The sequence below is a fragment of the Glossina fuscipes genome, unplaced genomic scaffold (assembly GCF_014805625.2).
Source record: "Glossina fuscipes isolate IAEA_lab_2018 unplaced genomic scaffold, Yale_Gfus_2 213, whole genome shotgun sequence".
Classification (NCBI taxonomy): Eukaryota; Metazoa; Arthropoda; class Insecta; order Diptera; family Glossinidae; genus Glossina; species Glossina fuscipes.
The window spans coordinates 1,795,645-1,808,431 of record NW_023998556.1 but is presented as its reverse complement, the minus strand read 5'-3'; the positions used below and the strand labels follow the sequence as shown (position 1 = coordinate 1,808,431).

The 12,787-nt window shown below is 35.2% G+C and overlaps 1 protein-coding gene across 4 annotated transcripts in view; it reads left to right on the top strand.

The window, feature by feature from the left end:
• The window catches only part of LOC119642106, a 75,940-nt gene extending 65,852 nt beyond the window's left edge, over positions 1 to 10,088 (top strand). For 2 of the 4 annotated variants that reach the window (XM_038041083.1, XM_038041085.1), the window contains exons 2-4: positions 6,047 to 7,096; positions 7,523 to 7,824; positions 7,881 to 10,088. In XM_038041083.1, coding sequence (XP_037897011.1) covers positions 6,196 to 7,096; positions 7,523 to 7,824; positions 7,881 to 9,548 — 2,871 coding nt within the window. In that variant the 5' untranslated portion in view covers positions 6,047 to 6,195 and the 3' untranslated portion in view covers positions 9,549 to 10,088. The remainder of the gene's footprint in view (positions 1 to 6,046; positions 7,097 to 7,522; positions 7,825 to 7,880) is intronic. The other 2 variants (XM_038041086.1, XM_038041087.1) reach the window with 2 other exon arrangements.
• Positions 10,089 to 12,787: the final 2,699 nt, after the last annotated feature.

Below are 12,787 nucleotides of genomic sequence, written 5' to 3'. Positions count from 1 at the left end.
TATTTGGATGCCACCTGATGTGGGAAGATAAACAGCTCATCTGAGGACTAGAAATTCAATAAACATTGAAGAAAGCGTTTCCAGAATTTTTAATTTTCCAAGTAGTTCCAAAGGGTACTTAAGCACAGCAAAAGTTGATATTCCTTGGCCAACCGACCCGTCAGTAGCATAAAATTGTGAAATCGTTTTTTCGGAATAAACGATACGCAGCTCGAAGACCAACCGTGGAAAATTCTTTTTTGTGCTGACTATTGACGCAAAAGGTTTAAGATTTATTGGATAAACACTTCGTAAAGAGCTCCAGACTGGGATAGAGTTGACTTTATCAAAAATACGATGAAAGTTTAAATAATGAGTTTGGTAGCTGGCAGAAGCTTTACGTAGCCAAGAGACTACTATCTGAAAAAGGGGCGGTCTGCTGATTTTGGCTTTCAGAATTTCTTTAGTTGTTAAAAGTAAGGACCTCTCAGAGGTAGACAATTCATCGGAAGTAACTCTAAGGAGGGGAACCTATGCAGAGGCGAAAAGACCCGTATATCGTCTTAACATTTTATTTTGAAGAAACTGCATTTTTTTTTTTTTTTTTTGAAACCTAGAAAGGTTGCAATGGTGGAGAATCAAAAATTTTGTTTTTAAGTGTATAATTGTTGGCTTCGTTCCATATTGGAAAATGAAAGGTTCCCTTCGTCTGATGATAACTAGTCAGTTCATCATTCGAAAGAGCGCTATACTTCTTTTTAGCTTTTGTTATAGCCATTTTACGTTCCTCTCGTAAGTCTTTCAAACAGTTCAAGTTGATTGAGTTAGCATAGCTTGCAAAATGTGGCCTGGAAGTAAGCAATCTGCCAAGAAGAGGAGAAAATGAAGAATCCACCATGGTTTAGGAGAGAAGAATTTAGTTATCTGAAAGTTTGTTTTAGCATTTTTAATTTCCTTCTGAAATGTACCTTGAGTTGAGGGAATATCAGAAAACATGTGAACATTAAAATGCCTTTAATTTTTAGAACTGCATTATCATCTACTTTAAAAATAATTGGAAGGTGACAACTGTTGCCTAGGTAAACATCCTTCGCAACTTACCATTGAGAAATTAAGTAAGTAGAATTTGAAAAAGTCCGATCGAATGAACTACCAATGCCCGCACCACCATCAGCATGTAAAAAGCTTAGAGACCATTTATTAAAAGAATTGAAAGAAGTGTATAGTTTCAAAAGGGGCCTTTCTCCTGTTGCTCGACACAGGATCACCAAAATTGTTGTGTCTTGAGTTAAAATTACCAGCCAGAACGTCATTATAAAAACCATCGAAAAAAATAGAAAGTCTTTCTCATCATCTTCAAAGTATTGAACCACAATGTTGGGCCTGGGACTGATTGTTTTTATTACAACTATATACGCTAACTATTTGTGCAGAATTTGTATGAAGTTGATATCTTTTTTGACGAGAATGACGATACCGCCATCACCATCAGGAGGACATTTAACAACCCACTTATAATTAGCAATTTTCAAGTCTGATTCCGTATCGTCCGATAAAAAAATTTCACTAACACCACAGAAAACTATTCCTTTTTTTGGCTGGCAAGCATTGATCTCGCAATGTTGAAAGGATTCGAAGTGGCATTTTCAGTCAATTCGTCCGATAGCAATTTTCCCTTCTTTGTGTTCTTCCCAACTTATGTAAATGTCAAGGAACAGTCGATTCATCAACTGTTAAGCTGCTCAAAAGTTCCTTGAGAGCTGCTGAGTTTTTGTCCACTACTACCACTTTTAAACCGTGGAAACCAAAGCCGACGATTAGGATATAATGGAGCAGTATCGCCATATAAGTGTTTCATGGACTTCGGCAGCAGATTTTCTCAAATCAAACGACAAATGTAATGAAGGTGGTAAATGCAATTTTGAGTAATCCATGATAAGCGCCTGTGTACACTGAATAACTTAGTAATACTAGAGTTATTTTATGTAGAGAAAGGTCGAAATCATCGAATTTGAACTATGTGTACATTAATATTTCGTATTACTTAATCATTTTCACCAGCAGATGTCAGTGATCAAAAACGTGGAGAGTTAACAAAACTTATAAAATAAAAAAAGAAAGCAAAAGGAACGAAGTCCTTATATGGAAACATATGAATAAATAAAAAAACTAACAAAAGAGAATACAAAGGCACGTTCACAGCCGATATGGGTACAAGTTAGGAGCGTGCCACTGACACAAATTGGGAAAAAGTTTGACAACGTACCTTTACCAGCGAATCGTGTGAAGCATTAAAGAATAAAAATTAGTTTAAACAAGATATCGAGGCAGTAGTAACTGCCGGCGTGATCATTTTTATCGAGTTCGATATTGATATTAATCCATGGATGTTTGCACGGCAAACATTGCAATTGGAACTTTGCCGATGTCAACTAAAAATTGTCTCATTTAGCGCATCATTTATCTTTGTTATTTTATGATCATATTCCTATGAAGATTTAGAAGGTTAGGCCCTTTACACTGCCATGGCTCTTCTCTGAAGTTAAAAGAACTATTAGTCTTCGTACCGTGTTTCCATAATGCAAGTAATCGCGAAGCTTTCCGGATGCCTAGAAATAGAGGGCATAATAATACCCAACATATGAAACGTCTTTACTATTGCAAGAAATTTAATGCCGATCTTCCCTCCTTTTAAAATTTTACAGAAGATTGGAGTTAGAAGGAGTCTTTAAGGAGTAGATTAAATCAGTGTTTTTTGAGATCTAATCGGATTCTTTGTAATCGCGCTTGTGAATGAAGAAGTATTGAATCGGTAAGGTAATAACTTTCAATTTAGGGCATTAATTCGTGATAAAGTATGGCGGACGACACATTATATTAAATTAAATGCTATCGGTAATGACAGCATGAATGAAACAAATTTGTTAAGTTTATTCTTCCTAATATCATTCTACCGTTGACTCGTTTTCTAAATCATATCATTACAACTTGTTCGTAAAGTTATTATTGGAAAATCGCGATAATTACAACTATTAGGAAAAAACCATCGTCTGTTTTCTTGAAGTCTTCCGTCCAATAAGTACTACCGCTGCGTTATCGAAGGTATTTGAACAGTTAATAACTGATTAGGTGAGGCGAAGACGTAGAATTTACTTTGTGCCGATCAGTCTGGTTGTAAATTTGGACATAGCTGTCATATGCTGAAGCTTCTGGAGGATATTCATGGAGAGTACTTTATTTACTACCTTTTTAACTGACTTAGTTTGCTTGCTGCCACAACAGTCACATTTATTTATAATGCCGATGATGCTCAAATGTATTTTTCGACGAATTCAGGACTTATGGACTCAAAAACGAATTTGCTTAATGTTAATCATAAATAGCTCATGTTTTATTATAATTAATAAATGATAAACAAATTTAACGGTCCAACCCACCCATATAAGATAAAATAAAAAATTATGGGCAATACATTATATAGAAATGAAATTTTACTTAAATGTTCTAACTATTATCTTATCGTAGAATGCTAGGTTTCTACTACGTAAACGATAGTCTGTTCAAATCTAGGACTGATTAGCTAGAATGATTTACACTTTTATTGCGCTATTTCTTTGATTTTTAATTTTGTTACGCGTTTTTAATCGCTTTTGGGTTTTTTTTATTCCATTAAGATGGAAACGCAAAATTTATCACTCACTGAAACCAGAAAAAGAGAAGTAGAAGAAGAGAAGTACGTTCGGGCAAACTTAACGAAATCTCGTCGAACATTTTTACTTTACTTTTTGATGATGTTTGACAGATAACTAATGTTTTGGCTTGTTTTGTCGTTGTTGTTGTTTTATGCCTGCACTCTGTTTAACTTTAAAACTTGGTTGGACGTAAAAAAGCCTGCTAATTAGTCAGTTCACAAATTGTAATGAAACTCTAAATAACACGCAGTTTTTTTTAAGAATTAATTTATTAACTAAATTTAAAAAAAAGAAAGGAACGATGGCATCCTAAAAATGATGGGAACATTTAATGCACTGGACTGCTAAGTTAACATGTACACAATTCATCGAAAGTGTCAATTCCCATCAATGAGTAATGTAGAGTATCCCCTACGAAATGGTTTTAGAGTTTAAGATAAAAGCTAAAAATGAAATTAAATTAATTAATTAATTTACAAAGTTAGCGATAACAATGCTGCAATGTGAAATTTATACTGATTTACAAATTATAAACTCATATGTGGAGAGTAACAATTAAAACAATGAAAACTGCTTGCCGATGTCATGAGTAGTTGATCTTGAATAACAAATATGTACGCTTAAAACTCTATTCTATACAAAGTATCAATATAAATGTACTTATTTATAATGTTGCCGCCATAAAGAAAAGAAAGAAATAGGTCCAGGTCTCAATTTACGCTGTTTCAAATTACGGAAATTTGCTTTGTAAATTTGCAAAATTTATAATAAACGGGTTAGGACCCCCAAAAAACGTGGCAATAAGTTTCAAAAGAATTAACGATGGAACCAATCAAAAATATTGTTCACCAATCTGGAAAAGGAAAATTAAATTTTTGAATTTCTACTTATGATTCAAAATCAAAAGCTCTGCCGTAAAATATTATTAGTAAGTATTTAGGTATCAATCCTCACACTCAGAAAAAATTTGCTTGACGTTTACGGGAGAAACTCTTTCTACTTTCGCGCATACACTGAAAGACCATACAAGTTATTTCACTCAATTTCGTATAAGGTCCTTCAATGTTATATAAAATTTTAATTTTAAATAAAGAAGTATGTGATATATACAAGAGGAGAATTGATCTCTAAATTGAGTGAATGGATAACCACCAAATTTTCCAATCAAATCCCATATAATATAGAAAGTGCTAGAAAGTATTATATTTTTTACAAACCGTAAGACTTCTCGTCACAATTTCCGGGGCTTGCATATAGATGTCATCTCTAACAAAAAATACACATTATCTTCAGAAAATAAGAACTGTCAAACGACACATTTCACGAATTGTAGTGGTTTCAGTAACAACACTTTTCTGATTTCCGAAACAATAAAAAATTCTAAATTTCGTTTATTGATTAAACATTACTCTTGGAGAGAAAAACGATCGTTTAAACTCAAAATGGTAATTCTCGAGCGCAATATTTGTCGATGATTTAATGGTTTTAGAGGAGGTCGTACGCGTATGATGCCGTCCGTGTGCACGCCTAAAAGAGGTGATTCTCTATAAACGAAAAATTAACTTGCAAGTCAAAGCAGATATACTAAAGATATCAAATATCTGAATATATCGTTTTATAAAAAAAACATCGAAAGGAGAGAAGCTTTGGATTGGTGGAGACTATCGAGACGAAGAAATTCGAATATGGAAAGAAAAATAGTTTTCTGTCCCACGGCCGGGAATTTTTAGTTGACGTAACCGCTTTCTTGTTAAACCAAATACTTATAATCAGATAGATAAGAAAGAAACTCACCATAAAAGCACAAGTAGTGTACGATTTTAAAGTGTAGGAAATTCGGTTTTTTCAAATACTCCAAGGTTTCATGTTTTGCCACGTGAACGTGATTCCAAACAAAACACTATTTAGTTCGTTGTAACGAAAGTTTATTAAAAAAAATAATAACAATATAAAACACATTCTTTACTTCTTAGTTTACTATAAATAGCGTCCCAGTCTCCAAGCTCAATTATTCGATTCCCATATTAATGGGATTGTTAAAAAACGGTTACCGCGCTACTTCTTCCTTTCGCCATGTTCAGTTAGTTCATCGTATTCTACCGGCGTATCTCATCATATCTTTGTCTTCTAAGGATATTCGGGAGTAATGAATATATTTTCCGAAGAGGGGACTTTTTTTCAAAACTAAAGTTACAAGGCAACAAACAATGAAACCGATGAATTGCGCTTAATTTATATAATTGCTTTACACAGCATGAATAGGTCAAACGAATGAAAAATTGACCTTATTTGGCAGACTCTTGTATAATACTTCTAAGTATATATGTAAAGAATTTTCACTTAATTGATTTTCTTTCTTTAAATTTTTTTTCTAGACAATGTTTCTATAACTGCTTCGCCTTCGTTTTCAAAGTAGAGGTTTACGATAAGAGATTTGAGGAGAAAGTTAATATCAGAATTAATTTGAGTCTTGTTCCAAAGTGGTCTGTAAATATAAATAATTTTCATAATTAAAAAAGAGAAAATGGCTGCCAATAGTGTGACTGGGAATGAAATGCTACTCGATGAAGTTGATTTTGTTAAAGTCTCTAATCAAATAAACAACAATAATAACGACAATTATAAAAACAATTCAAGTCAACAATTTAAACATAATAAAGTGCCAAAAACTTCGTTCAATGAAAATGTGCCAAATGTAATTAATAATAACAACAACAATGGTAGCAACGACAAGAAATTATCAAAGGATAAATTAACAATTTTTAGTTTTGGCAGAAAATTATTACAAAAATCAACTGAGGAAATTAACGCTAAAGAAGAATTGAAATGCAAGAAAGGTAAAGCGGGGGAAAAAACGAATCGTAACGATGAAGAAATAGACAAATCTAATCCGTCATTTTCACGCAATGGATTTTCAGAATATCGTAATTCCATCAAAACTATGGACACATCCTCCAAGCAGCAAAAGCACACAAAACCCTCACCCTTGTCCAAGCTATTGAATAAGAAAACGGAAAGCGAATATAAATCGAAATCCCTAAGTGAATATAAATTCAACACTTATAGTGGACGCCGCAAGTCAACCAGTCCACATTTGGAGCGATTTAAACGTTATACCAAAGAAGAGGGTGATCCAGCCTCCATACCTGTAGAAATTAAACATGTAACTAAAGACTTTGACTATCAGTGTACTAATTTCGCAGTTGGCCAACAAAGCCAAGAGGTGTCTGGTCATTCGAGTTCCTTAGCTTTGCAAAATTTTCAGGAGAACCATGACAACGATTTGCGTATTAAAGCTATACGTTCTTTATCCCGCGGCTTGGGCAAATTATTATGGCGACGTACGCATAGTGTCGACATTAGTTCACCAGATCCCGAATATAAAGTCTCATATCTGGGCAACGTTTTAACGGGTTGGGCCAAAGGTAGGTTAAAAAAATTATAACCTATAAGGTTATAAGGTCAGGTATAACCTGAAAGGTTTTCAGTATGAAGTAATCTACAGAATATAATATCAATAAAATATTGAAATATATTTGAATGAATTATTAATTTATGGTCTGGGGTATTTATGGTCGGGGATTGTTACAGTGATTACTGAATAAACTTTCTTTTTATCAGCGAACGATATATCACCACCACTTCCCGAACTAGCATAGCATCTTGCGAATTAGCCTTAATCGCCAGACGGGAAACGTCCTTAAATCCCATAACCATCTATATCTTTTTTTTAAATAGAGCCAAAAGTCTTAGTACTCATATCATTTTAATCCGAGAATATATACCCTTCGGACATTTTAGCAATATTACAATAAAGATTACAATAATATAAGCGATTCTGACTTTTTTAGGTGAGGGTTGCGTTGAAAAGCAACTGAACACACTGTGGCGAAATTATACCCAAAATAACAAGCCTGATGTAATAATGAGGATAAAGGTTTGTGCTTCAGGTCTTAAAGCAACAACGAGACAACATGGACTAACGGAATATTGGGCTAATCGTATAACACATTGTTGCGCTCCAAAGAATTATCCGCGGGTGTTTTGCTGGATTTATCGTCATGAGGGGCGGAAACTTAAGCATGAACTTAGATGTCACGCAGTGCTTTGTAGTAAGGAGAAAATTGTACATGAGATATGTGATACATTAAAGGTAAGAAAAACTTCCCCATGAAGATATTGGTTAATAAACCTCTCAACTGGTTTCAGGGTAATCTTGAACGCGCTCTGCGTGAATTTAAACGAGAAAAAATTCTCAAACAGAACGCTCGTTTAAGTCTAGCCAATGCAGTCTATGATAATCCCAGTTTACCACGTCGGAAGATTTTACTCAGTGTGGGCAGTAATAACTATCGTCCGCCATTGGAGCGTTCAAAATCAGCGCCAAAACTAATGGCTATAGAAGAAGCTATCGGCGAAGAAGGCGAAGAAGTTGAAGAGACTAACGAGCCAGAAATGAAATCTTGTTGCCAAAAAGATTCGTTTTACCCAGCCATGACCCTTGGACGACGACGCTGCCGCCGGGGCCACTCCATACGTCGCACAGGCAAAACTAGGCCCCTGAGTTTCGATGTGCTGAATAAAAATTTTGAAGAGCCCTTATGTACTGGTAAAACCAGGCCGTTAAGCTGCAGTGTTTTGAACAGAACATGTCGAGAGCCATTATTCTTTGAACATCAAACCAAAATTGATCAGAAACATAGCATGAAGGACAACAAAAAGTCCGAAGCAAAAGACGAGGAACTATGTGCAGTGAATTATGGGTCCGACGATTCAGATGATTTTGATAAGATTTTAAAACACAATGACTATGATGCAAATGCTTCCTTAGCTAAGGAATTGTTGCCCTATTTTGAACGCGAATTACATAAACAAACGAGCAGCAGTTGTAGCAGTTTAACCGATTTGAAGGATGTTGAAGACGAAGAAGAGTCCTTAAGTTTGTTGCCTACTATTAATAGTGACCCTGGCGCTCATCCTGAGGCTGACTTTGATCCACACGAGAAGTTTGCTGAGGATAATGAAAATTCCCAAACCTCAAGTCTTGCAATGATTACTTTAAGGCGTTCGGGTATATGCAGTGATGGAGAAGGTGAATACTTGGTTGATGATGGCGATGATGATGAGAATGATTTATATTTTCACCAGGCTGCCATACTTAATATGTTGCACCGTCACTCCATGCGCAAGATGGCCCATTTATCATTAAGTAGTGATGAAGGCAGCAGCAGCTTAGAGACTAGTGTTAGTGGAAATTTCGAAGCAAGATTTCTGTCGGCTCATCACCAGGCACAATCATCTATATCGTCGGAGAGCTCTTCTGTTAGCCTTCCCATACCGACACCTCGCGATCAAATTAATAACGATAGCGCGGATGACGGTTCGATATCGAGTGGATGTGAAACATCTAGCACCGTAACCAATCATCGCGACGATGTATCTTCTAAATATCAATTCCCAAGCTCGCAACAAGTTGACGAGAAACCAATCTTCATGACACACCCATCAGTCATGCTGAAAATAAATGGCAAAGAATTAAAGAAGGAGACGATTATTTGCACCAATTCTAATATGATTACTTTAAAAGTGAAAGATTCCCTCAACAATCACGAAAAAACTGAAGCAGACAGTAGTAAAACTGAAATTTCCAGTCACTTTAAAACAGTCCGTCTAGAGTATAAGGAAAACGTGACCAACGATTCAGATTCCGAGTGCAGTGATGAGTCTGGTTACGTAGAATATCAGGAACAAGAACAGAAAACAAATGGGATCAATAACAGACAACCAAAGCCAATAACTTCAAGAGCTAAACCTCAAATAGCCCCCAAACCAATGCCTCGAAAATCTTTACGTTTTACTAATGACACAGCAGTTTAGAAAAAAACATGCTTATTTGCATAACTAATTACAGGCGTATACCCACAGTTAAGCGCACGTTATTCCAAAAATGTAAAGAAAATTTATGTACAAACTTCTTTCTTTTTCTCTTTTTTAGAATATTTATTTTGCAACGAAATTGTAACGATGAGTGAAATTGTTTAAGTAATTTGTAAAATATTGTTTTCCTCCATTGCTTGCAATTCTCCATGCGTACGCTTCCCTTGGTATTTGTTTCGTTGATTTTTCTTATTTTTCATGTTTTATAATTAGTTAGTTTAAGTTATTTAACACAGTAGCTTACTATCTGTCTTACGTATTATCTCCAACCGGTTTCAACATTTTTAAGTACTCGTATTGTATTTCGGTCTTAGTTTCCCTTTTAGTATAGCTACTAACGTTTTAATATATTTTCTTTGAATGTTATACAAATGTAAATCTATAACTTAATCGGAAGGTTTTGTTTTGCAAAATTTGTAATATAGAGATATATAAAACCATTAAATATAGATCAAAAATGCCGTTTATTATTATAGTATACCTAAATGGCTATATAATAACTATTACAAAATAGGGGAAAAAAACTTTTCCGACAATACATGAAAAGCGGATCTACGTAGGACTACTTCATTTTCTCTACTGCAATGCATCGACTTAATTATCTAAACCGCAAAAGTTATTGCAGATACCATCAAATGATAAAATCCGCATATCTGATTAATGTTTAATATTTCTATAAGTTTGGCAAGGAAGCTTTTAAGATATTGAAATCACGAATATCTTTGCTGAACGCTTCCGGCGAAGTTTTTTTACCGCTGATTTCGTCTTAAGTGATAAATACCCATACCAAATTGCAAACTCGATTTCAATTCAGAATTCGGTCGATTCAAAACATAGCTGCGCTACTGGACCTGACGATATTCTATCACGTATGCTCAAATCACGCCCTGATGAGTTGTGTGATGTATCCTCAAACATTTTCTATCATTCTCTGAAAAGAAGAGTAGCTTTCTCATTCCACTTCAAAAGTGTGGATAGAGACATCTTGTCGAAATCTATCGAGGCATTGACAAGTTAAGTGTTTTACCTAAATTATTCGAACAAACTGTTGCTCAGTAGTTAGCTTTTACTATCGAACCTTATAGTTCCCCATCCCAGCACAGCTTATGAAAAGGAAGACCCACTATTGCGAATCTCTTAAGGTATACTTTTTATGTTTCCAAGGCTTTTTCTAGTACCTCTCGCACAGATGTCGTATGTACTGACATTAGTAAAACATTTGATTCAATTAACCAACTTATTGATCTTCAAGTTCCGAGCCTCTGGGTTCACTTTCTACTTAGTGAAATGGATAAGCCTTTATCTTCATCATTCCCTATGAATTCCCCTCGACGTCAGATGTCCTTCAAAGCAGCCATTGACGATCCGCTCTATTTATCCTACATATCAACGGTCTCCCTTCGGCCGAGTCATATACGCTGTCGAAGTTAAACTGTTTCCTTCCTATGCTTGAAAATCCCACTCCAATCTCTTCCAATCTGTGCACAATCTGTCAACCTCTAATGGTATGATTCGAAAATTGAACTTAATTTCGCTATTATTGGTTGTTGAGTTTTTCTATATTTGCAATGTCAAAGGATTTAGATTCACAACGGCTGCAAGAGTGATTCTGTGCTGGATGTGTACACGCTTTTTTTTCTTAATATTCCTTAAATTACTCTGTAATAATCATAACTAGCGCTGTTATTTAACCTGCCTTTCACGTTTAAAAAAATGAATAAGAATGTAGAAGGATACACAAGATTTGCTCTTTCGATTGTAACCTCTTACCCAGCTTATAAAGGAGCAATGCTAAGCCATCTGAAAAATGCCAGGACCATCTTTGACATGAGATTGAACTTAGCAAAAAACAGAAATCAATCAAAATACCAGCTGGAACAACTTTTCGAGCGACTAACAAATAGTGATGAAAGCCTAATCAACGTCAACAATATGCAAAGCATTTGAGTTGCGAGTACCATCGATTTGATTAAAATAGAGTTTATTTTAAAGTGTTAGTGTTAGTGATAATAGCGTCCCTTATATCTCTGGTTACTTTAACATAAACATGAGTCAAATTTTTTAATTAGAACTAGAATTTGCCAGGGATCACGCCCAATTCTCAGTGGAATAGCGTTACATTAGCTCTCATCAGGATATACAACTGAAAAAGTGAACTTAGAAACGTGTTTTTACTCTTTTAGCTACCTATTACGTCCTTCTACCAACGGCTTACGGGGAGCGTGACAGTGGTCTTGCTATAGTTGGTATTCATTGGGTCAATGTAGTCGGAAAATTGGTGTTTATGGATGACATTGTAAACAAGAAAGATTTTTTAAGAGTATGGAAGGAAAATTTGAAAAAAAAGAGCAGGCAAACTTGGTGTTTTGGACACATTTATTAGTAAAAATTGAAATCATTTTTTATGAAAAAATGACAATAAAATCAAATACCAAGGATTGCTTTGATTTTTCTTAACAGAATAGTAAATGCATTACGCAGGTGTTGTTAAGGTCGTCTAAAAATAAACAAGCACACAAAACACTATGCTATGCAACGACTCTTACACACTACTGTTACCCACATAAGGACTTTTCAACGACGACATTGTAAGCTTTCGTAGTGGGGTTGAATCACATCGGTGGCGGCGGTAGGGTTAACACAACAAAACTGACGAACAGGCAAGGTTAGATACAATAAAAGATGCGTCTATCTCAAGTTCTTCCGGGTATTGTATGCATTCGCACGAAATTAACAGCGCTCTATACCACAAGTGTGTAGAGTGTAAAATGAAACCAATGTTCGCTTCAAAGACTATCATTCTGAAAATATATGTAAAGTAGAATTTGCTCGTGAAAGAAAGAGAATGCCGTGCTGATGGGGAATAAGAATAATTCGTTTTGTTTTCTAGCAGACAATAACCTGATTCGAATGTATATATATACATCGAACGTGGAAAGCATTGAAGCATTAAACAATCCTTAAGGGTTTGGTCCCGTTGTCCACAATGGCCGCCGTAACATATCCGCAAAGCATTTTGTTAATTGCGGACGTATCAGTTGGTTTACGGGCGTCTTTTTACAGTGGAATTTTTAGCGGACTATAATTAATATTTGGTTCAAGTCTTAAAAACGTTGATTTAAAGTTTCGGCTAATTGTGGGCGCGTCCGCGGGAATGTAACAATCTCTTTACAAAATTT